This window comes from Drosophila suzukii (assembly GCF_043229965.1).
Source record: "Drosophila suzukii chromosome 2 unlocalized genomic scaffold, CBGP_Dsuzu_IsoJpt1.0 scf_2c, whole genome shotgun sequence".
Classification (NCBI taxonomy): Eukaryota; Metazoa; Arthropoda; class Insecta; order Diptera; family Drosophilidae; genus Drosophila; species Drosophila suzukii.
The window spans coordinates 30,300,026-30,325,631 of record NW_027255896.1 but is presented as its reverse complement, the minus strand read 5'-3'; the positions used below and the strand labels follow the sequence as shown (position 1 = coordinate 30,325,631).

Sequence of the window (25,606 nt, the reverse complement as noted above, 5' to 3'; positions counted from 1 at the left end):
AAAGTTTCTTCTATTAAGCTGTTTAACATCATCTTAAACATCCAGGACCTTTAAATAGAGCTTAGATACGCACAAAAAAAAAAATAGTTCTAAAGCAGTGTAAGATGTTCTAAACCGGTAAATGTTACCATTTTTGTTGACTAAGAATTAAAAAATCAGAAAAAAAACTAAAAAATCTAAATAAATAAAACTTTGGGCCATAATTTTTAAACGGTGATATTTAGACAAATTATCTTAGAAAGTCGTAGCTATTTATAGCTGTTTTGTCGCCAAACTAACTTGTTTTTTTTTCAAAGCGCTGGAAGTAATGTTTCTAATATTGATCTGTTTAACATCGTCTAGAATTTTCAGGACTCTAAAGTAACGTTTTGGGACAAACTGACAAACAAAATAAAATTTTCATTTTGAGAAGTTCCTCAAAATCTTGTTTAGCGTATTAATTTTGAACGGAGCACTCGATTTTGACAGTTGAAAGGTCATTCGACGCGTATTTTAGGTGAGAATACAAATAGGTTAACAAATAGGTCCAGACCGGCCCCAACAGATCAAATCAAATGAAATTTTCACTATCACCGCTCTTTCTCCCAGGCCAATTGATTTTTTTAAAGTCTTAATATGCAATCCTTTTAGTTTTTGCAATACCCTTAAATTAATGTATCACTCGAAACAATATTTAAAACGTAAATATGAAATTTCTCATAGTAAATTATTTGTAAGCCTATCTTACCTAAGTGAGTAGTAGTAGGGCAGAAGCCCTAGTGGAATACGTTATTGGGGGGTTAGAGAGACGAACGAGAGGATTATCGGACGTTAGTGAAAGTTCCTAAATACTCTTGATACAATAGACACCCAATTTTCGTGTGCAGCGTAAATGTACAAGGCCGCGTCGAGTGAAGACAACCGAAAGGAATTTATGCTTTCTCATACGCATAGCTTTTTTAAAGATAAAATAACAGTTGCACATAAACATAAAACACACATACCATCACAAGTTTGCCTTGCAATAGTGTAAGGGTAACAAACACGAAGTTTGCGCGCGGCGTGCTGAAGCCTCACGTTTCTCTGCTTTGCACTGAGATTCTCTACCGCAGCAACAAAAAAGCGCGTCGAAGCTGAGAAAAAAATTACCCGAAGACCCATGCCAAAGTCACACGAACATCTACGTTATACGAGAGCGAGAGCTCACTTAATAGGTCACTCCCGACCGCTGATATAGGTTGTTATAATTATTAGAAAGAACGCGAAAGGGCTCGTGCTGACTAAAATTAGATGAACATCGTGGCAAGTTGATAGGATAGTAGTTTCGCATTAGTCTAACAGGAACATTAAAAGTTAGGCGGCTTACCAAATCTACAGAATCAATATCGCCTCTGATAAGATTATTCATAAAAATAGTATCAAGCCCAGTTCTACGGTTTACTAGACTAGGCAAAATAATTAATATCAATCTACTCGAGTAAGAAGGCAACCTGACGTGGGAGTCAAATTTGAGTTTATGATCTAGGAGAACACCTAAATCGTTTACTGAGTATATTCGGTCCAGGGACATGATCTGAAGAAAGTAACTCATGAACTTTGGCGTATCCCTATAAAAAGTCATAACGTTGCATTTAAGATAGTTTAAATTCAATAGGTTGTACTGACACCATTCCTGGAGTCTATTATTGTCTGACTGCAAGCAGAAACCAGAATCAATATTATTATCCGATAAACAAAGCTTAACATCATCAGCATACATTAGTACACGAAAGTAAGTTACGATAGAGGGAAGATCATTTATAAACAGAGTAAACAGAAAAAAGCCTAAATGACTGCCCTGAGTCACTCCAGATGTCACGTTGATCGTCTTGGAAACAGCGTTTTTGAATAAAACCCTCTGAGATCTACCATTCAAATAACTTGAAATCCAAGTTAACAGCTTATTCGGAAGCCCAAGCTTATCTAATTTGAACAAAAGAAGAGAGTGGTTAACAGAGTCAAAGGCTTTATTAAAATCTGTATATATAAAATCTGTCTGCAATTTTTGGTTAAGTCCATTTATTACAAAAGATGTCAATTCGAGTAGGTTAGTAGTGGTCGATCTTCGCTTAACAAAACCATGTTGACACGGAGATATCAAAGAGGAGCATAAATGATGCAAATGAGAGGTAATAATGCGTTTAAATGTTTTGGGAATTGCAGACAATTTGGAGATTCCTATATAGTTCTGAATATTAACCTTAGCACCCTTTTTGTGGAGTTGAATAATACGAGAATATTTCCAGATAGTAGGAAAAACAGATGATGAGATAGAGAAATGAAAAAGTTCAAGAATGGGTTTACAAATAGTTCGGCCGCAAAACTTAAGCACACACCACACAATAGGTTGGCGATATAGTTTGTAAACCCCTTAAGAGAGAACTTTCGGTGATTACAGGATACAATTTGCCCATTTTAAGTGATTAGGGTAGCTAGAATGAGACAAAGAAACAGAACTATAAGTAGATTGGAGGAATTCAACAAATAAATCTGCAACTTCGGGATCCGTAAATGCCTCAATAGAGTTTAATCGTACTGATGATGGCAATGCTGAAGACTTTTGCTTAGCATTAACAAAGTTATAAAACTGCTTTGGATCCTTTGAAAATTCAAATTTACATCGATTCAAATACATGGAATAGCAATGACGGTTAAGTACTGTTACGTGGGCATATTAGTGCCCGAGTCCTGACAAGGACTTGGGCCGAGGGAAAGGCGTCCGAGGTTCAGGCACCATTTGCCGGCATAAGCTACGTCGTATTCGGGTCGTGGGATCTTGGTAAGCCTCTCTCCTCTCCAACATAACGAGAATAAATATTAAAAGTGCCTGGAAAAATAATAATAGTCAAGTTCGTCAGTCATCAGTCCACACTGCCCAACAAGCTTAGCTGTCGCTTGATCGCAATACGATCGGGCTGTGTTTTGGCCATATTCCCTCCCCTTCACACATTCGTGTGCCAATGGATCGTCGCGGGCCGCGCAATACGAGCTTTGGGAGATTTTAGAATTGGTTTATACATATATATACGTGCAAGATTTGATGGTGGCTTACAAAAACAAAACACAAAAATAACGTTACACAAAAAAAATAACACTATCGCTGTATAGATATGTATGTATGTATGCATTGTATGAGAGTTCCACTGAGGCACACGTCAGTTCCAATGCTCGGGCTGGGCTGGTCGGTGCAGCTCTAATTTCTTGTTCAGCGTATGTAATTGGGGATTCTGTTTACACTTGCATTCAGAAATGCATGTACTCGCAAATTGTTTTTGATTGTTTTGGCGATTCACCTTTTTGTTTATAATATTGGAGTGCCATTTATTTATTATTATTTGTATTGTTTCTATTGTCTTTTTGCTGCTTTTATTGTCTTTTTGTGGTTTCACTTCACTGTATCGGCTCGGCTTATGCTCCAATGTGGGTCACCACTTTCTCCAGGGCATGATGTTGGTCGCGGCGTCTCTGGACAGAGCGCTTGTAGATCTTTACAACCTTAAGGAGCACTATAACCAGGAGTAGTCCAACGATGTGCTTCATGGTCTTGTTGACATCCTGAATATCATCTTGGTGGTCAACGATCTCTACTGTGTTAATCACATTGGCGGTGCTGCCGGCCACTTTAGACGTTTTGCTACCCATCTTGGAGTCCTTAGGCCATTCACTTGGTTCGCTAGTTCCTTTTCGTCCTTCGGGATTTTGCAGGTTGACTATCTCCAGATTGTGGTCGATCGCAGGACCGGTTATCGGGACTTCCTCCTGGGACTTCCTCCTGGTGAATTTGATTCTAGGGAAACGTCAAGACATCCTTCTGGACACCAGCCTTCTTCCAGTCGTGGTCTGTGTTGATGGGAGTTGCACTTCTAGACCACCGTCATGGAGAGATCAGAACCATTTCTGTCTCTTCTCCATTTGGCTGGGGTCTTTTATACCGGACTAGATCTTTCGCTAGCCCCCCATATTGGATGAATTAACTAGGTGTTCCCACCTAGGGGTACTGTTTCTCCATTTCCCCTATTTTAGGAGTCAATGGCCGGCTGGTGCACTTTGCCACCTTACTGGATTACGGTTACGAGCAGGTCGATCGTGGTCGTTGTTCTGGCCACGCGACACCCATGAGTTGTCGAATTGTTTTTGCTGTTTTGCTTTTATCAATCGCAGTGTGGTTAGTCATTACGGCCCCTACCCTCAACTAATGGCAGTTGTTTTGCCGGGGTTAATCTTGGTATGGGGGAGGGCGTACGTAACAGTACATTAAAATTAGTACGAGCCACCACATATCTTGATAAATCGGATGGCCTACCCGACTTTTCGTGCTTTTTATAGAAGTTTGTTTTAAGGTCTCTAAGTCTTTCCATTTCATTGGTAAACCAAGGAGGCCTGTGTAACTTAGGAGGAAAACTATCAGGAACACATTCACAGAAAAAAGAGTTTAGGACACTATAAAGTAGTTCCGTAGCACATTATATAAATTTGTCCAGTTATATTGTGAAATCAAGTCGTTCAGTTTACTAAAGTCACATTTACGAAAGCATCTACTTTTAGTTGGAGAAAGTGAAGGAGAGAGGGTATCAACGCATGGAAGACAAATTGTAAATTCTAATGTGGGATGATACTGGGGTTCAGGCACAACTAGTGGGTCAATTCTAGATACCGTGACTTCCGATGGATCTAAAACAAATACAAGATCCAACTGTTTAGTGAATTACGTATAAAGCTAAATTGCTGTAATGATAATTCTAACAGACCGTCAACGAAGTCATGGACAGATAAAGGGGTAGAGAAAAGTGAGTCAGTGGAAGGGGACCAAGAAATGTCAGGGAGATTGAAAGCACCAAAAACAATTAAAAGATTCCTTTCGGAAAGATGAGATAGAACAGTTTTTATTGCAGACAAATGTTGCTCATAAATAAAAACGAATTACATAAATTGAAAAAGATTTCAAAAAAAATTTAACACCAACGAATTCTATGTTATTGCGATTAAAAAAGTATACTCTCTCCGACGTTGAAGTAGAGGTAACGAGGAGAGCGATCAGTTCTATATGTATTACATTTTTTGGACAGAACTTCAGAGTCTGATATCTCCGGTTTCAGCCAAGTCTCAGTAAAGGCCAGAATGTCTTCAGAACAGGCAGAGGAGTCAGCATAAAGCTTAAGTAGCTTCATATTAAGTCCCCTAACATTTTGATAGGCCAAAAATAAACTGCTCAGTTTTTTGGCGCAGGTACAGTCGTGGAAGGCCTACTATTAGTTCTCCGTCTGTTTGGAACAAATTCTTTAATGACCAATTCATCATTAAGCCAAAAACTTTTAGAATTTAGTACATTAAATACTTCCGGAGGGGCAGATATTTTAAATAAAGATATCCTACGAACATATGGAATTTTAAACTCCTCCGCTGTGATGTTTTGAGATGGGAATTCCTGTTGTATAAATTCCAAAACACCTGTAGATGTGGTTTCAGGTGTTAAACGAGACACAAATAATTGCTTCCTATATGGAACAACCGAGAGGCTCTTTCTTCTACCACCAGCAATTTGAACATCGTTCGTCTGATTATCAAGACTAGGGACTCCTATAGAGCAAACTTCACCTATAGGCACAGAAAGCTGCGGGGTGTTTGACCCCTTAGGCTGACTAGGAGAAACAAGGACTCCTTCAGAGCTTTTGATACCTATGGGTAATGCTGGCAGTGAAGCTAATTTAGGTCCCCCAGCGCCAGTGGATGCCGACATAGCTGCCGTTACCGATCGGGTAAAAATATTTGAAGCTAAGTTGGGATTTGGAACTGATGCCTTCACTTCAACAGATTTTAAAGGAGCGGTCATTTTGCGTTTTGGTGACCCTACTGACATTTTTTTATTATCAAGGTCCGCCTTAAACTCTTTGAAATCAGCAACTACGCTCATAGGTTTATCAAACAGTTTCATAAAACGATCATTGGTCACCGCTACATAGCCATCCAAATTACCGTTTATTTGAACGCATGAGGCACAAGTCCACAAAAAACAAACACGCAGATCAATATAGTCTTTTACTCTGCCAACAAGTCCAGTACATTTCGGATGTATGACAACGTTGCAGAGTCGACAGTAAATAAAAACGTCATTAGGTGACGATCAAAACTGACAATCTTTTTTGAAACAGAAAAGAGCCATTTTGTAAGTATTTTAGTTTTAAAATAAAAATTTTTTAAAACCAAAAATCGAAAGAATTATAAATACCTCACATAATTTGACACTGGGGTCAAACAACAAAAATGTAGACACACAAGAACACAATAGTATAAGAGCGCGTAGAGACTGCGAGAGCGAGAGAGCGCGACAGAGTGGCTGTCGACTGAGCATGGCTTGCAAAACACAAACAAAATATACACGACATCAATATAAACGACAAGAAACGGGAGAGAGAAACAACAACAAAAGCTATTGAAAGAAATGCACCACAGCGTACAGAAGTTACAATAACAAAATGCACAGGCTAATAACAGAGTTAGGTTTTGATAAAATTGCTACAATAAAATAGGCAATTAAACATAAACAGACGATTTAAAACACAAGCATGGCTGGTTATGTTGGACTAAGTCACAAAGCAAGGCACCAGTATCACAGATATTGATGACAAATTGACAAACACAACCGGTCACAAGCGACGCTAAATCGACATTGACATTACTCGAGCGATTTGAATAATTGGCAACTGTGGGTACCGGCGAAGGTTATCAGCCTGGCACATGATAACGTATAATCAGCCCATGGAAGAATGCACAAAATTATTAGCCAGGTCTCTGAATGGATATTCACAATTACATTCGTGCGTGCGACACCTTAAAGGAAACTAAAGCACCCGATTCCATTCTACGACTACCTACGGGTCAACAGAGCGTGTCTCACAGCCCCTTTCAGAAATTGTGTTTGGACATACTACAAAAGTCCTTACCCTAAAAGTAAAACTGCCTAAACTGACCTTTTAAGACAGTGTGCAACATTTTTAGGGTTACGCAATCTAACCGCAATTTGGACTTCACGTGCGAAAAGCACTTATCGAAACTAACTAAAATCCATTTAAATTTGTCTGGCTTAGCTCGCATTTACCTATTATAGCGAGTAATAGTTTTAAATACCAATTTTCTTTATATTGGCCATATCTTTTTAGCCAATTGAAACTATAAACTCATGTCTTCAGCGATTATGTAGATATGAACCCGAGGAACTAAAAAGCCAAAACGCCTTTTAGCCAGCATTTTTAAATCCTTGGTTTATTTCTGTTGAGGTTAAAAGTGATATCTCTGATTTTTCTTGTACGTCTGTAGTAAGTAAAGTGTATAATGTTATGTCTAAATCGTTGTTATCGGCACATTTGGATTCATCCGCAACGCCATTTTGTGTTATCTTTTGACCTTTGGACCAGACATCAGAAATTTAATGAAAAGCCAAAGTATCGCAATCGTTTTGTCGGATAGTCATGGGCGCGTGGGTGCATTGAAAATGTAGGGAAAAAATTTGGGTAATCCAAAAAAGACTCAGGAAATAGTTACATCAATGCTGGGTTACTAAGGCTAATAATGCACCAATGACACTTAAATTCACTTTTTTATTTTCACCGAGATGAATTTTTAAAGCAATTGCCTACGGAATACCATCAACGGTAATGCCATTGGAAAACCGATATATAGGAAAAAACTCGATGCGTTACTTGCAGAAACACGTTTGTGTATTGATTTCCGCAAGTTTCGCGTATATGCCACGCCCACTCTAACGCCCACAAGCCGCCCAAATCTGTGGCGCCCACAATTTTCATGCTCAATAAAAAATTTTAACTGAAATGTATTAGTCTCGTCAATAACTATCGATTGTGTGGCGCACACAACGCTTAAATCAGTCTACCGCCCAAATAACTATATATTGATTTCAATTTCAATCTCGCTTTGCTGCTTGCATATCTCCATTTCTCTTTGGTCCGTTAAGCTGAGTTACTGGTATCTGATAGTCGAGGTACGCGACTATAGCGTTCTTCCTTGCTTACATTCGGCACGCTGTAATTCAATATACCTGTGTTTAGCTGTACGGTTTTGGTAAAGCATGTCGAATGAAAAAAAATGTAGAAAGTGTGTAGTAGATCGTATAATACATTTTCGTCACAAAAGTTGATATCAGAACTTTTGTTTGTTGAAGGTGCGATCGTCACTAGATTTGTACCTCGTTCAGAAGTGTTTTTGTTTAATATTATATATCACCACGTCAGCTTCGGCAGTTGGACTTCATATCCCAATTTTGTTCAGAAACCATTTATAACCCCGGGGAGAACAATGCAGTCGCAGATATCAATATCACGCATAAACGACCAATTTCAGCTTCCAAGCGGATTTTGACGCACAACAAGCCGATAATGAAACTGCTGAGTTATCTAATATATTTCCTAATGTCTAAATTCGACAAATCGACCAACACGATATCCTTCGCCATGTTTCGATTGGACGTGACCGACCACACTTACCTGCGAGGACTTCCATGCAGGGCATGGACTAGCACACCCAAGCAGCCGCGCAACAGCCGAGTTACTCAAGCAACGGTTTGTTTGCCCTGGAATTAACTAATATGCATCATTATGGTCCCGACAATGTGCTTCGCGCCAACGTGCAAAAATGCATCGACACACACAGAGTGCTTTGATAAAGATTGGCATTCCTAACAACCGATTTGAGCATATCCACATCGATTTGATCGAGTTTCCATAAAATGTTTCCGGAGAATATGTTCCCGAGGAATGTGCCTAACACAACCTTCAAGCGCGGGAATTCTCTGGGCGCCTGTCCCCTCTCTTGTGGAGATCGCGAGATTTAAGGGTCAAAGTGTGGGTGAGCAAACACCCCATGGTCTAAAAGGAGTGAAGGGATGATAGGCTTTCTCCTTCTATTGTGGGGAAATGGGTCAAGCAGCGTCCCTATAAAAGCTGTGCACCGCGCGCACAAGCCTCAAAAAAGTGATTTCATAGTGGCAGTGCAAAGTTCGGTAAGCGGAAAGTTTTCAGTTCTGTGTTTTGTATTGATCTTTTTCAATAAAATCAACGGATCTTGGGCTCAATAGCAACCAGTCCGCTGATAGGGCAAACCCTATCCAGAAAGTTTGTAGGACAGCAAATTAAAACAAGGAAGAATGCTATAGTCGAGTACCTCGACTATCAGATACCCGTTACTCAGCTAAATGGAGATATGTAAGCAGCAAAGCGAGATTAAAATGCGCCACCTACCGGCGGTATACAGATTTAAGCGTTATGGGCGTTAGAGTGGGCGTGGCAAATTTTGGATCAATCGATAGGTATTGACGAGACCAATACATTTCAGTTGAAATTTTTTATCTAGCATGAAAATTGTGGGCGCCACAGGTTATCGCGGTTTGTGGGCGTTAAAGTGGGCGTGGCAAACTTTTGGGTCAATCGATAGGTATTGATGAGAACAATACATTTCAGTTAAAATTTTTATTCTAGCATCAAAACTGTAGGAGCCACAGTTTTGGGCGGTTTGTGGGCGTTAGAGTGGGCGTGGCACTCTGCTGAAACAAACTTGCGCTGCGTAAGTAGCTCAGGAATCTGCATGCCAAATCTCAATAGCCTAGCTCCCATAGTTTCCGAGATCTCAGCGTTCATCCGGAGGGACAGACAGACGGACAGACGGACATGGCTAGATCGACTCGGCTAGTGATCCTGATCAAGAATATATATACTTTGTGGGGTCGGAAACGCTTCTTTCTGCCTGTAACATACTTTCCGACGAATCTAGTATACCCTTTTACTCTACCAGTAACGGGTATAATAAGCTGTCGACTTCCTTTTTTTTGTGTCAAGGTTGTACTTTTGTGCGGCTTGGCAAATAAGGGCTTTAGGCCTTTAATTTTTCTCCCCCCAAACAGATTTACAGCGGAACTCGACTAGAAGCGCTTTTATCGGGGATCGCAACAAAGCATGTAAGTCACTTTGTAACCATGCAAAAGATATTCAAACAAAAAAAAATATAAGGCGGCCCTATGCCAAAACAAACGCAGAAAGCAATAACACCTAGAAGTCGAAAACAGAACGCTATAGGGCCTATCTGCATGCCCCTCACCCCGCGACTATAATGTTTTTTTTTTTGAGTTTAGCCTCGTCTAAGCGAGGTTGCTTCGGCGCATGCGCGCCAGTTAGCGTATCTGATGCCGTTCGGCAAAGCTAAGCATAAACAATTTAAGAGATGCACTCTCAAGCGCACCAATAGTTCGATTTGTCTACCTTTTCTGAAGTGCAGCTGCGCGTTTAAAAGCTTTTCGTTTAGTCCATTTGTTAATTATAAATTTGATTTAGGTTTGCGTTTGATGTTCCGAGTTTAGTCATAAATTTAATGTGCCTTTTATTTATCTTACCGTTATGTTTCGTGTATCTTTTTGATTTTTAGTAATAAATATTATAATGTTTAGTAACTAAATTATTCACGTTAAACTCAGTGCTGTCATAGGCGTTTAAGACATTAGCGGAAGGGTTCATCAAATATAATACTTTTTTTTGAAAAAGATGATTGCAGGCAGCGTGGTCTATGCAGCCACAACAACAACAGTACCCAGTCGGACATGTTCATTTTCCTATGGAAAAGGGCTTCAGGTTTCACATCCTTATTATGGACAAAGTCCATTCGCTTTTATTACGGCTGTCCAAAATGTTCAGTACTGAAACGTGCGCGACCGCTTTACATGGGAAATTCCTATGGAAAAGGGCCAGGGAAATTCAGGGAGTCTTATTTTTTCGGGTCCTGACCCATGAATTTCCCTCGCCTTTTTACATAGGAATTTCCTATGGAATTGTATATAGGAAATTCCTATGGAATTGGTAGGAAAAATTTCTATAAAATTGCCTCAAAACAAATCTTAAAATAAATTAGCTTACATTTTTTATTTAGCTATTTTTTTTAATCTACTTCCAAAATTAAAGACTATTAAGGAACTTTTTGGCACTAAAAATTATCAAGCAAAAACACCTCTTAACGAGGTAAAAAGTAGTGGCGAACGCGCCTTTAACAAAAATTTCTGATATCAACAATTGTGACGAAAAATGATATTACATTCGATAAAATAAATAAACTATATTAAATTTTTGATTTTGGTTCGCAACAGTTAATATTTATTTACCTACACGTAAATTTTCTGTTGTAGCGTGCCGTATACATAAATTTAATATAGTTTATTTATTTTATCGAATGTAATATCATATATATCATATATCATATATCATAAAAGTTTAAGTACCCCTGGTGTAGAATTAAAACGTTTTAACTTCCGGTTTGAGTGAACTGTATTTCATTTATTAAACTTGTCACATTTTCTTGTGTGTCCGATGCTTTCAGTTGTAGTCTTAACACTAAGTCCTAAAAAATCTCTAAAGTGTGAGGCAGCACCAAAATATATTAAAAAGGGCAAAGTTAGTATTTCATATACCAAATATAGAATAAGATTCAAAATTAAATAACGGCTGCAACGCGTTCATCAACATCACGGGCCGCCCTGAAACAATGTTTCAGAACTAGGCAGTACAGCTAACTTGGTGATGGGCCGGGTCATCTCTCCAGTAGACGTCTTAAGTTTTACAGCGCGTACAATTCCATCTGGTCCAGGATGAGCTTCCTCTACACGGGCTAGTATCCAAGCTGCTGGAGGGAGATTTGAGTCCTTGACGAGGACTACATTGTCTACTGCGATGTTGCGTTCCTTGTTGCTCCACTTTCGACGTTGCTGTAGAGATGTCAAAATCTCTTGGTGCCAATAGTCCAGACGATTGATCGGCAAATGAGTCAGATCTCCCTCTGGAACAGTTGTGAATGGGCGCCCAATTAAAAAGTGGGCCGGAGACAAGTAGGTGAGGTCAGTGTCCGGTGTGTAGCATAGCGGTCGCGAGTTTACCACTGCACTGATCAGAGTTTGCATTTGTTCAAAGGTAAGAACAGTTTTTCCCACAACTCGACGCAGATGTAATTTAACGGAACGTACTGATGACTCCCACTTTCCTCCCCAATGTGGCGAATGTGGAGGTATAAAACTCCATTTGATTCCATCATCGGCCAGCGATTGTGTTAGATTGCGTTGATGCTCCTGCAAAGATAAAAATTTCTGCATCTCATCTAATGCCCGTTTGGCACCAACAAAATTCGTCCCGTTGTCGCTGAAGATCTGTGAGCATTTTCCTCGAAGGGACATGAAACGCCGAAGACATGGCAGGAATGTGTCTGTGCTAAGATAGGTAGCCAGTTCCAAATGTATGGCTGATGTTACAAGGCAAACAAAGAGGCATATGTAGCCCTTAGTTTTTCGTGGATTGCGCCCTCTCCTTTCCTTTAGTATAAATGGTCCAGCGTAATCAGAGCCTGAGTACTGGAAGGGTAAAGCTTCTGTTGTACGGATGCCTGGTAGATCGGCCATGAATTGCTGCTCCGTGAGTTTACGTTGGCGGAATCAGTTAATGCAGTTGTGAACCAGATTCCTTATCAAATTGCGCGCACCAAAGATCCAGTACCTTTGACGAACAATAATAAGAAGTGCAGAAACTCCTGGATGAAGATTTGTCGTATGCTCGTGTTCCAGAATCATTCTTGTGATGCGGTTCGACTTCGGAAATAGAATAGGGTGTTTTACATCAGCTGGTAATTGTGAGTTGTCCAGTCGTCCGCCAACTGGACGGAGGCCATCCCTGCAGATTATCGGCGAGAGCTTGACCAACTGGGAGCGGCTGTGAAGAGGCTTATTTTCCGTCAGTAGTTTGCGGTCCTCCATGAAACATCTCTGAGCCTCTTGCAGGCTAAGATTGCGAGCATCCTGAATCTCCTCAAAGGTGAGCATCTTTCCATTTGCCAGCGTTGCAGATTTAATGGCCTTGGTCTTTTGGATAAAGAGCAAGGAGTAAGCTACAACGCGTACCAGCTTCGTCCAGGACGAGACGAGTTGAGTCAAAGCTTCGATTGGTGACAATGAGCAGCTTTCCTGTGCGTTTAATGCGGAGGTGTTCACTTCTTCTCCGCCATGGTTTCCTAAAAGGGAAGAACAGAATTTTTTAGAGGTCAACTTTACCGCAAGCATTTCTGGATCTTGCAGCCATGAAGGTCCCATCCACCATAAGTCGAAATGGAGAGGATCCGAAGCAAGCATTCCTCGTGTGGCGCAATCCGCCGGATTCTCCTTTGTGTTTACATGATGCCATGCGTTGCGCGGTAAGGCTTCGAGTATTTCTGAGGTTCTGTTGGCTACAAATGTTTTAAGCTTAGATGGTGGATGTGAAAGCCAGGCCAAGACTATGCTTGAGTCACACCACGCATGTACTTCAATGTCCTTGTGTAGTAGCGCATCCTTGACTGATAAGAGCAGTCGGCTCAGTAGCAAAGCGCCACACAATTCGAGACGCGGTAGAAACTGCTGCTTCAGCGGAGCAACTCTGGTTTTTCCAGCTATGAGTTAAACAGATACGGTGCCATCTGCTCGCACTACTCTGCTATAGATGACTGCAGAATATGCCTTGATGGAGGCATCTGAAAATCCATGCAGTTCGATGTGATCTTCATTGTTTTGAACAAACCGTGGCAGGCGTAGATCTCGAAAGATGTGTAGGTCGTCACGGCATTTATTCCACCAGTCCGCAATTTTTGGAGGATGCTCCATGTCCCAGCCGAGATCGAGTAGCCACAATTCTTGGAACAGAATTTTAAACTGCAGTACGGCTGGCGACAGAATACCCAGCGGGTCAAAAATGCGTGCCACATCTGATAGCACTTGGCGTTTGGTGTTGTGCGGATTTGTTGTGAGACAAACTTTGTAGGATATCATATCCTCTTCTGGATCCCAGTGAATGCCAAGAACTTTTGCTGTAGAATTGGACCCTATGCCTTGTACGTCAGTTGTAGCGTGAGATCTGTCAGCGACACGTGATGAAAAGGAAACCCATTTTCCAAGTTCCATGACTGCACATTTCATCAACTAGATCAAGTCATTTTGATTGTGAATGAGCTCCTCCTCGGTATGTGCTCCGGTCAGTACGTCGTCCACATAAAACTGCTCCTTCAAAAACAGTTCATAGTGCTTAATAGGAGTCGTTTCATCTTCTCTCTCCAAACAATTCGCCACCCAGATTTGTCGGTACATTTTGACAATATCTGCTGAGAAGACAAACTTGAACATTCTGAAACGCATACAAATCGAGAAAAAGTTTCGTAGAATGCTGGGTACAATGTGCAGAGCTTCGTTTAAGGACCGTCCATTCGTGTCCTTGAATGAGCCGTCAAATACGACCCGTAATTTTTGGGTAATTACAGGATGATGTGGCAAGTAAAAGCACGTTTTTTTGTCAATGTCTTCTGGCGATAGTTCTCGCATGTGGCCCAACTGAATATAATCTCGCATAAATTGCACGTACTGTGAATGCAGATTGGGGTCTTTCTTAAGGCGGCGCTCTACACCCCAGAATCTTGTTAGCGCTCCCTGCAAAGTATCCGAAAACTGTTCCTTGGAGTTTTTGAACGGAAGTTCGACGATGTAACGCCCCTTAGAGTCCCGAGTGTGCGTCATCACAAAGTGCTGTTCAACTTCATCGTCCTCTGGTTTCCCATGGAATTCCTGGTTGACATTCTCCAGCTCAATAGCTCAATAGCCGTGTGCATTTTTGTTGCAGATGAACATCCGGTAGTAACGATAGATGCTATGACCCATCCAAATATGGTCGAAATGGCGATGATGTTGCCCTGGTTGTCGAACATCTTTTGACCGGTTAACACGGTCCAAACGTAGTCGCTGCCCAGGAGTATATCAACTGGCGCCAACGACTGATAGTCAGAATCCGCAAGCTCAAAGCCAGCGAATGCCTTCAGTGCTGAGGCGGCGATATCGTGTCTTGCCAACGTGGAGGTAATTTTGCTGAGTACGTGGGCACGTACCTTCATTGTGTGATCTGAGATCCTTGACTGCAAGTTCTGTGTGCTGCAGCCTCTAGTTGTTTCAGCCTTGATTGACGAAATTCCGGTCACCAAGATTCGTGACGGTGAGCGTGCCAGTCCGAGTGCCTTTACGCACCGCTCGGAGATGTACGATAGTTCCGAACCACTGTCCAAAAGCACCCAGCAGGTAGTGTGCGATCCTGATGCGTTTTTAACTAACTCTAGTGCTGTTGGCAATGCACTTTTTCGTAGCCCTTGCGGCTGTGTTGCGGTTGTTGATCCGTTGCACAAGGATTCAGCTGTGGGAGCCGCTTGTGCCTGTGCGATATGGCTGATGGTAACCGTAGCATCTTCGGGAGCGCTTGGGATGTGCCTTTCATCATCTCGTGAGTGTGTCGAAGTGACAGCGGCCTGCGAATTAAGAATATCTGTATGTAGCAGAGAGTGATGACGATTGTGGCAAAACTTGCATGTGAATTTGAAATCACACTTTCGCGACACATGTCCAGGCTTAAGGCAGTTAAAACATAGGGATTTAGCCTTAACAAATGTGCGTCTCTGCTCGATTGACAATTCATCAAACTTTGAGCAGGCGTAGATCTTGTGCTCCTTGGAGTTACACTTCACACAAGTGTTTGCTTCCATTGCTACTAAAGCGTGTGACGATCGTTTTGCCTTGCCATGTTGTGGGCCAACCTTGGAGTCTATGTCTGACTCTCTTTTGCTGAGCTCAAATTCCTCGCAACGTCGGTCTAAAAACTTGAGTAGATCATCCACAGACAAAGATTCCAGTTCCCGGCTTCCTTCGATCCATCTGCGACGGGTTTCAGCATCGATCTTGGCCAGAATGAAGTGTATAATCCAGCAGTCCCTATTAGTTTGCCCTGCTGCATCCAGGCCGCGTACAATTTCGATGGCTCCGTCCGTCACCTTGCGCAGAACCGCAGAATCTGCTCTGGCGTTCGAAGGAAAGTTAACAAATGTCTCCAGCAGAGTGCTAACAATGTGACGTGGTCTATTGTATCGATCAATTAGGCAAGTCCAAGCAGCCTCGTAAGCTGCATCCGTTATTGGCATATGTCGTATCAAGTCAGCTGCTTCTCCAGTGATGTACGATTTCAAGTAGTGCAACTTTTGTATTGCTCTCAAATGCTGCTTGCTCGAAGATGTTTTTAAAGGCTGGCCACTCCTTGTAGTCGCCAGTGAATAGCTTGATGTGGATTTTTGCCAGTTCATTATGCAATACATTTGCTGCCGAGTTGTTGCGTTGTTTGTTGCTCAGCCAAACGCTCGTTGAGCTGCTGCTGTTGGTCCAGAAAACGAACTAGGTTTTCGTTTCCCACTCCTGACGCCAATGGTGCGGCCTCATCAGGTTTGCCAGGTTGTCTGAAGTTGTTGCCTTCTCTTTCATTCTCCGGAGATTCTTCACAGGTGCGTATGAGGTTGCGAAATAATGTACTTGCTTTTAAGTACTTGTCCAGTTACCTTTCGTTGTCGATGGCTGGATCGACGTACCCTTCCTCTTCGTCAACAAGGACAATTTGGTCGCTAATGGACTCGAGTTCTTTCCATACGATGTTGAGCCTTTCCAATGAAACTTGTATTTCATCAAGCTCATTTTGATCCCGCACGACTTCTAGCTGCCTTCAAAAGTTTCAGCTGATCCATGTTAATCAGTAACTAAATTTGGCTAGAAGGACCAAAGATATGGTGTAGAATAAAAACGTTTTATTTCCCGGTTTAAGTGGACTGTATTTCATTTATTAAACTTGTCACATTTTCTTGTGTGTCCGATGCTTTCAGTTGTAGTCTTAACAGTAAGTCCTAAAAAATCTCTAAAGTGTGACGCAGCACCAAAATATATTAAAAAGGGCATAGTTAGTATTTCATATACCATGAATATTAAACTTTTTGTTTATTCCAATAAGTATGAAATATTTCGTATACGGAGCTGAACCGAGTAGCACTTTTTATCGCTTAATATCTTCCAAACGGTAATTTTAAGGGCAAAAAGTGTTATATATCAAAAGCTGAGGAATCTCAAAGGCTATATGATTTAAAATTTAAAAAGAAATCGTTTAACTCAATTTTGAGAAAATAGTCAAAAAGTGGTTTTAAAAAATAAATTTTTGTCATAACTCGAAATCTATTATAACTTTACTATATTAGAGCCGTCAGACCAGGTGGCTTCTGTAAAATAAATACAAAATGTAGTAAAAAAAATGTTTTTAAAACCCAACATTTAAAACTGTTCCTTACCAAATAGTGCATTATTTACATTGACATAGCTTACAAAACCAATCTGCCCACAAGATCCAGCGTAATTCATTTCAAAAATCAAATCGCGACTTATAATGCGCTCCAAGTTTTTGACAAGTCCTAATGGAATCAAAAGCTTTCTTAATAAAGTAATCTAATAAATGTAAAATTTAGAGTAACAGTAACCGAAGATAATAAGAAGTTTTACATACGTGTGGGAATCGTTAGATTCACAATGTTTTATTGGGATAAAGTTTAAACATAGAAGTGCTTAGATTAAATTTTACAGAGTTCTGTTTTTCACATGAATTGTATTCTTGTGTTCACGAACGCTAAACGACGACTCCCCGCTCACTCGTGTAGGTATCGGCGGCATTAAAAGAATCGAGTACTTTATCGAGGATTTTAGATTGCAAACTGAATAAGAGTTGCCATATAACTTAACCCGCTTCGAGTGTGCCGTGTAATAAGCCCGCCAGATTCGAATCCTACATTCGGCCCTCCTGACTGTTCATTCGCCTCGAATGGACTTGACCAAGGTTTCATATACTCGGAAACCGTAGATGTTTTAAATGGACCCTCTGAATCACCTATACGTTCTACTTCGTACCGCCCATGATCCTTTACTGCAACAATCTTGTAGGGCCCTAAAAACTTCCCCTTAAGCTTCAATCCGACACCATACTGAGTTCTTTTGATTGCTACCAAATCATTGAGTTAATAGACTCTTTCTTGTTTCCGCTTCAAATCAAACGCTTTTTTATTCTCGTCTTGTACCTTTTTGATGTTCTCCCTGGCTGTTTGGCGAAACTTCTCTCTCTTTTCATCTAGATCTTTTATCGCAAACTCCTGCATCAAGTCCTTCAATTCATGGCAGCCGGCTAATCGCATATCAACTCCAGTTAAAAGCTTGAATGGCGTAATCTTGGTGCTTCTCGGCTCAGTGCTGTTGATAATTTGCTGAACTCGTCCCACGTATTTATACCAAGCTAATGGACTTTCATAGCTCAACTTTGCTAGCATTGGTACGACGATCTTGTGAAGTCTTTCGACTTGGCCATTTCCGCGTGGTACACCTGTCGCTATAAGCAGATGCTGTATGTTGTGTGACTCGCAGTATTCCTTCAATGCGAGAGATGTGAAAGCAGTGCCTCTGTCGGACACTATGCGGTAAGGATTTCCAAAATGTACGGCTTGCTTATCCGGACAGTTTAGGACTTCGTCTACACCAGTGCTACGAGTTGGGTAGAGCCAGACATATTTTGAGAATCCGTCTACTATGACAAGGATGTGGTTATATCGCTTGGTCGTCATTTCCATGGGCCCGACGTGGTCGATGTGGTATGTAATGAAGGGTAAATCGCCTTTGTCAATTGAAGTTAGAAATCCCTCTTTCTTGCCGGCTTTGGCATTTACGATAATGCATCTGATGCAACTCTCGACGATTCGATCGGTTTTATCTTTGAGCTTGGGAATGAAATATGACCTTTCGATTATATCCTTTGTCTTTCTGGCAGAAAAGTGCCCCTGGCTATGCGCGCTCGGAATTATTTCACTTTCCATAGTCGAAGGTACTACGAGCAGCTCACGAGTCGGATCTTTGAAGAGAACGTCATTCTGTACATAGAAGTCCTGGTATGCATCCTTTTCTACAAGGTTCCGAACTGTTTTTGTCCAATCATCGTTAATCTGGGCTTCCTTTAAGCGATGAGCAATAGTGTCTGACAAAAAGAAACATGAGACTCGGCTCAGGGCATCAGCATGTTTCATTTGGGTCCCTGAGCGATGTTCGATCTTGTAGTTGAAGTCCTGCAAGTATAAAGCCCAACGAGCTACGCGAGGAGGAACTTCCTTTTTGTACATTACAATCAGTTACGATTGTGAAATTTATGCCTAACACATAGACACGCCACTTGACTAGAGCTCCAATAATAGCCAGTACTTCCAGTTCATACGAATCGTACTTTTCCTCGAACGGTGATGTCTTTCGGCTCATGTATTGGACTGGATGGAAAGCACTGTCTTCGGGGTCCTTCTGCAGTAAGACTGCGCCAAAACCGTACTTGGACGCGTCTGTGTGGATTTCCGTTTGTAAGTTAGGATTATATAACTTTAGGACTGGTTCGCTAATAAGAGCAGTCTTCAGCTTTTCAAACGCAAATTTTTGTTTCTCTCCAAATTCATACTTGGAATCGCCTCTCAGTAAATCTGACAAGGGCCTGGCAATGCGTACCCGTTTATAAACTTTCGGAAGTAAGAAGTCAGACCTAGGAATCGCTGAATCGCTTTTTTGTCATGTGGTGTGGGAAACTCTTTCACAGCTTGAATCTTTTCTGGACCTGGGGTGATGGTTCCACTTTGAATGATGTATCCTAGGAACTGTACTTTACTGTGCAATATTTGGCACTTACTCCAGTTGATACGTAAACCGTTCCGAGAAGCAACCTGCAAAACATCTTTCAACTTAGCAAGTCCTTCTTCAAAGCCTTGACTGGGTATGATTACATCGTCCATGTACACAACGATTACGTTAGTGGCGATGAGCTCTCTTAGAACTGCCATGATAAATCTTGTGAAAACCGCAGGTGAATTTGATATTCCAAATGGTACATAAAGGAATTCAAATTGTCCAGATTGAGTCACAAATGATGTATACTTTCGAGAGCCTGGTTCAATCGGAACGTGGAAAAAGCCGATTGTTAGATCCAAAGTAGTGAATATCTTGGACCCTTGCAGCTTGTCTAGCACGGTCTCCATTTGGGCCATCGGAAAATTGTCTCGGATAATTTTCTCATTTAGTTTTCGGTAGTCACAGCACAGTCTCTACTTTCCGTTTTTTTTGGACACCAAAACTACCGGCGATGCGTATTCTGAGGTACTTGGTTGGATGATTTTCTCTGCAAGCCAGTCCTGAACCTGATCGTCAACTGTTTTCTGGTCACAGACAGGTAAACGACGTGGATGCTGATAGACAGGTATTTCATCCTTCAAAATGATTTACATTTGTACCGGAGCATTTGCGTTGCGCTCGGGTGCATACTCTTCAATCATACTTTTGGCCGCAGACTGCTGTGGCTGATTTAAATTGGATAAATCAACGTGATCCGAAACTGCTGCCTGTTCTGCACACATGCCCTTAAAGTCTTGCAGAAACTCGGACCCGAAATTGATATGTTTATCTTCGTTACTTTTGGATTCATTCCGTCGCATAAACTCAGTGCCTTCTTTTGTAACTTTCATGTCCACAATATCCAGGATAGTTCTGCCCAAAATTGCGTCGAAGCCCATGTACTCATCTGGAACCACGTGAAACTCCACCTCCATGTGAATGTTGTCTATTTCAACAGGAATGACAATGCTCCCAAAAGTTAGAACTTGACTCTCGCCTATTTCCGTCAAACACTTTTCTTTTCCGGTAAGAATTTCGTTGCCCAGCTTGAGGAAAATGTTACTGCGCATTAGGCATAGATCTGCGCCTGTGTCAACGAGTCCTTTGAATTGAGCGTAGGAAGATTTGATAAGTTTTAGTTCAAGGCCGCAAGCCGTAAACTCGCTTTTTGGCTTAGTGGCTGCGTTCTCCACGTGAACGGCATTAGCATTGCTCTCCTGTTTTACCTCAACCTCGACTTTGCACTGTGCAGCACGATGACCTGGCTGTCCGCACCGATAACAATTATTGTTATCCTTCTTCTTGCAATCTTTCTTTAAATGGGACGGATCCCCACACTTAAAGCATTTACGTACAAACTCGTGTTTTGAGTCGAAGCTTTTGGATCCTTCCGCCTCAGCTACACGCGCTTCATTTTTGTAGGGCATTTTGTATGAGCCGCGAACCTTCTTGTGTACTTCAATCTGCTCCTTCAAATCCCTTATGGTTTTCGCCTGATACAACATTATTTTGTTTGCCTTAGCATCTGGAACTCCCTTCACAAAATACTCTATCAAACTCTCTTCGTCTAGGTTAACTGGTTTGGCTATTTCCATCAAAGCATACAAATATTCCTGAAGTGTCTCTCCTTTTCTCTGTGCACGTTGACTTAGCTTGCGATGAAACTCAGCAAATGATATTTTAACAGCAAAATCGCCACGTAATGCTGCCTTTAGAGAATCCAGTTGCGAATGTTAACCTGACTGCGAATGAACGATTTTGCAGCCCCACTGAGCAACTGCTTAGAATAATTGAATAGTTGAAGCTGACTCCACTGCACAGTCAAAGCACATTCATCCAACTCCTGGATCCACTGATCTATATCTGGACTACCTGTACCTGCAAAATTTGAAACACTGCCTTCTACATCTTTAAGTGTAAACAAAGAACGGCTTATAGGCGCTGCCTGCACTGGACAATCGAGAGCGGTAGCTACAGATTTAACTCCATCCGAGTCGTTGTTATCATCATCGTCCTGAATACCAAAGTGAGCCAGGAGTCGATCCTGTAAAACGTGCTTTCTACCGGCTGTGGGTAAATTAAGTTCTAGTAGCTTTGCGCGCAAATCGTCGCATCGCATTAACATTGTCTCTTCGAGTTGCATTTTGAGATGAAATTTCCTTAAAATGTATTGTTAGTAGCTTAACAGTAACAAAAAGATTATATGATTATAAATATAGATTATATGAATAACTTTACAGTTAATGACAAATTTTGGTTTTATACATACAGTCTACTTTTACTGCTTGTGACTGACTTTCAATTTAATTGGGTCAGCTTTCTGATTACCACCCCTATCGATGCACTGCTTCTCAAGACTGCTGGCCTGCCAATTGGATTTTCTTCTGGACTATTTAACTTGAAAAGTTCTTGCCGTTGCTTGTCCGCTAACGTCGTTGCCTTCCACCAAGATCTGCTACTCCAAACTCAGTGCTGCTCTTCTTGGAAATTTTGCCCTCCAGATTCCGTCAACCCGCCTTTGCTCTAATGCCCGCTTCACGCTCCTGGCTTGCACCGCTCGCCTCTGTCTATCGCTGCTCCCAACGCCTTCCACAGATCAGCCTCTGCAAGTTACCAGTTCACCGTGACTGGCCGGATCTCAGACCGACGCTCTGGGGATCTATGATGCACTATCTCCTGGACTGTAGTCGCTATTGGCTCCAAGCGTTTCCCTTGCGCGTTTTCACACACACACATCTGCCGAATTCTGGTTTTTGTCGTCGTCTTTTGGACACACTGACAAATTACCTGCGCAGTTGTCTCAAATTGTCATTTCACCAGACTTGAAATTTGGCAACCATTGTAGTTGTGTTTGTTAAAACGCACTTCTGCACTCTAATGTTTGGGTCAATCCCGGATGAGATTAAATTTTACAGAGTTCTGTTTGTCACATGAATTGTATTCTTGTGTTCACGAACGCTAAACGACGACTCCCCGCTCACTCGTGTAGGTATCGGCGGCATTAAAAGAATCGAGTACTTTATCGAGGATTTTAGATTGCAAACTGAATAAGAGTTGCCATATAACTTAAGCCGCTTCGAGTGTGCCGTGTAATAAGCCCGCCAGATTCGAATCCTACATACGTATTGTTCCGGAGACTCGTTGACTCGTTCGTCCAATGCGGCGAGCTGTTCTTCAGAACTTACAGGGAGCTCCCCTTTTGGCTCCACCATATTAGAACGCATAGCCTCCAAGGTCACCATTATTATACCCGTTACTCGTAGAGTAAAAGGGTATACTAGATTCGTCGGAAAGTATGTAACAGGCAGAAGGAAGCGTTTCCGACCCCATAAAGTATATATATTCTTGATCAGGATCACTAGCCGAGTCGATCTAGCCATGTCCGTCTGTCCGTCTGTCTGTCTGTCCAGATGAGTGCTGAGATCTCGAAAACTATAAGAGCTAGGTTATTGAGATTTGGCGTGCAGATTCCTGAGCTTCTTACGCAGCGCAATTTTGTTTCAGCAATGTGCCACGCCCACTCTAACGCCCACAAACTGCCCAGAACATTGGCTCCTACAGTTTTGATGCTAGAATAAAAATTTTAACTGAAGTGTATTGTTCTTATCAAAACCTATCGATTTACCCAAAAAAAAGTTTGCCACGCCCACTTTAACGCCTTCAAACCGCCCAAGCCTGTGACGCCCACAATTTTCATGCCAAATAAAAAACTTTAATTGAAATGTATTGGTCTCGTCAATACCTACCGATTGATCCAAAAAATAAAAAAAAATTTTGCACGCTCACTTTAACGCCAATTACGCTTAAATCTCTTTAATATCGCTTTGCTGCTTGCATATCTCCATTTCCCTTTGGTCCCTTTAGCTGAGTAACGGGTATCTGATAGTCAGGGTACTCGACTATAGCGTTCTTCCTTGTTTAAGATATAACCTCCTACGCTTGGAAATAACATTTTTTAATTAGTTCTGAATTTGGAATTTATTTGTATCAAAATTTGACGACTATATAATATAGCTGCCATTGGAACGATCGGAAAATTGGTTGGAAAATAATATTAACCAAATTATAGCTTCGGTGTTTTCTGACATATTATCTTATATTATTGGGAATATCCTTCTTTTTTTTAATTTACTTATTATAACTGCAAGGGTATACAAGCTTCGGCTTGCCGAAGTTAACTTCCTTTCTTGTTTCGGTTGATTTTACCATTGATGAAGTCATTGAATCTTATCCAGTTACAAATATCGTATTTAAATATCTGCACCTGCCGTATAATAATAATGAACTAGTTTTAATACCTTTAATACACTCATTGTTAGATTAGCCATTGTTATTTTGTATTAAACTAATCCGACGCCAAACCAAAATGTTTGTAAACGAAACCAATTTACATATAAGTACATATGTACGAGGGCGGTCCGATAAGTACTTAGCCCTCAAAAGAAAAACGAAAATTTTGGAAAAGTGGCGATTTATTTCTCAACATAATCTCCTTTTAGCTCGATACACTTGGCTCAGCGATGCTCCAATTTCTTTAACCCGTCTGAAAAATACGTTTTCTCGAGGTTTGCAAAATAGGCCTCTGTGGCGGCGACGACCTCCTCATCCAGCGAGTGACTTTCAAGTTTTGAAACAAAAAGAAGTCACACGGTGCCAAATCTGTAGAATATGGTGGATGGGGTAGCAGTTCGTAGCCCATTTCGACCAATTTGGCCTTGGCGAGGGCGGAAGTGTGAGCAGGTGCGTTGTCATGATGGAAGAGCACTTTTTTCTTCTCCAAATGCGGCCGCATTTTCTGCAATTCGGCGGCGAATCGGCCCAATTATTCGGCATAGTACAGCCCTGTGACCGCTTTGTCCTTCTCCAGGTAGTCAATGTAGGTCACACCTTGTGAATCCCACAAAACGGTGGCCATCACCTTTCCGGCCGATGGGACAGTCTTCGCCTTCTTCTGAGCATGTTCGCCGGGTGAAGTCCACTGTTTCAACTGTTCCTTGGTCTCTGGTGTGTACCAGTGGATCCATGTTTCGTCGACGGACACGAAACGACCCAGAAACTCCTTCGGGTTGCGCTTAAACAGCGTCAAACACTGCTCTGAAGTGGTCTCACGGTTGCGTTTGTTGTCCGGAGTGAGCTAACGCATCACCCATCGCGCCGACAGCTTTCTCATGCCCAAAATTTCATGCAGGATATGACCCACGCGGTGTGGTATCTCGCTTATCTTTAATCGGCGGTCTGCCAATACGAGATCGTGGATTTTTGTCACGTTATCCTCCGTGGTAGCCGTTTTCGGGGCACCTCGGCGTGGCTCATCAAAAACCGTCGTGCGACCACGTTGAAACTCGTTAAACCAACTTTTGACGGTCGCCATCGAAGGAGAAAAGTCACCGTACACAGCATCGAAGCGCTCTTTGATTTCGCGATTTCCCTTCCAAAAACAAGAATCGAATCACCGATATTGCTCTCTCTCCATTTTTCTAAAATCCGCGGACACGTCCGCGAGTCGGGAGACTCCCCTTTTGGCTCCACCATATTAGAACGCATAGCCTTTAAGGTCACCATTATTTTTGACTGCGTTTGCAACATTAGTTCTGAAAAATATTTTTAGTAAATTAACTAGATCAACATTATAAAGAAATTTCATACTCATCATATCGTCATTTCTTTGGTTTATACTTTTCAGGGTTTCCGCTGTTGTTTCCCCTGTTGTATTATCAATCAGTTCGAACGTGCGATCCTTTTTGTAGCTCTGTAAATTAAATCCAATTAATACAAAATATAACTTATAAATAAAAAATTGTTGTGTTTTCTAACTAATAACAAAGCAATCGGCAACGTTCTCAATAGTTACGATTATTTAAAACAGTTCAATAATCACAGGTTCAGGTAAACAAAGGATCGTGTATTGTTTTTTCATTAAGGAACTTACTTAAGGTAGACAAAGGGCCCTTGGTTACTCTTTGTTATAGCCTTGCAGAGGGTATATTGATTTCAATCAAAAGT

At 41.5% G+C, this 25,606-nt stretch overlaps 4 protein-coding genes across 4 annotated transcripts; all 4 read right to left on the bottom strand.

Moving 5' to 3' along the window:
• Positions 1-11,533: 11,533 nt before the first annotated feature.
• Positions 11,534-12,457, bottom strand: LOC139354398 (uncharacterized). Its single transcript, XM_070998626.1, has one exon. It carries the CDS (start codon positions 12,455-12,457, stop codon positions 11,534-11,536), a length of 924 nt encoding a protein of 307 aa, XP_070854727.1.
• A 33-nt stretch (positions 12,458-12,490) lies between these two features.
• On the bottom strand, positions 12,491-13,377 carry LOC139354397 (uncharacterized). The gene is made up of 2 exons (XM_070998625.1): positions 13,341-13,377; positions 12,491-13,062 (listed from the first exon to the last, which is right to left on the bottom strand). Exons 1-2 carry the CDS (start codon positions 13,375-13,377, stop codon positions 12,491-12,493), a joined length of 609 nt encoding a protein of 202 aa, XP_070854726.1.
• Positions 13,378-13,483: 106 nt separating this feature from the next.
• LOC139354396 (uncharacterized) lies at positions 13,484-13,852 on the bottom strand. Its single transcript, XM_070998624.1, has one exon. The coding sequence runs from the start codon at positions 13,850-13,852 to the stop codon at positions 13,484-13,486; it is 369 nt and encodes a 122-aa protein (XP_070854725.1).
• A 150-nt stretch (positions 13,853-14,002) lies between these two features.
• On the bottom strand, positions 14,003-16,191 carry LOC139354395 (uncharacterized). Its single transcript, XM_070998623.1, has 2 exons — positions 14,728-16,191; positions 14,003-14,638 (listed from the first exon to the last, which is right to left on the bottom strand). The coding sequence occupies exons 1-2, from the start codon at positions 16,189-16,191 to the stop codon at positions 14,003-14,005; spliced, it is 2,100 nt and encodes a 699-aa protein (XP_070854724.1).
• Between the last annotated feature and the right edge of the window lie 9,415 nt (positions 16,192-25,606).

Excerpts from the sequence above, each read along its gene's own strand:
- LOC139354395 (XM_070998623.1), bottom strand. The coding sequence starts at position 16,191 with ATGAACTGGCAAAAATCCACATCAAGCTATTCACTGGCGACTACAAGG. Across the intron at positions 14,639-14,727 it reads TTTCGACCATATTTGGATGG|GAATTCCATGGGAAACCAGA; the intron begins GTCATAGCATCT and ends AATGTCAACCAG.
- LOC139354396 (XM_070998624.1), bottom strand. The coding sequence starts at position 13,852 with ATGATATCCTACAAAGTTTGTCTCACAACAAATCCGCACAACACCAAA.
- LOC139354397 (XM_070998625.1), bottom strand. The coding sequence starts at position 13,377 with ATGCGCTACTACACAAGGACATTGAAGTACATGCGTG. Across the intron at positions 13,063-13,340 it reads GACATTGAAGTACATGCGTG|GAAACCATGGCGGAGAAGAA; the intron begins GTGTGACTCAAG and ends CTTCCCTTTTAG.
- LOC139354398 (XM_070998626.1), bottom strand. The coding sequence starts at position 12,457 with ATGGCCGATCTACCAGGCATCCGTACAACAGAAGCTTTACCCTTCCAG.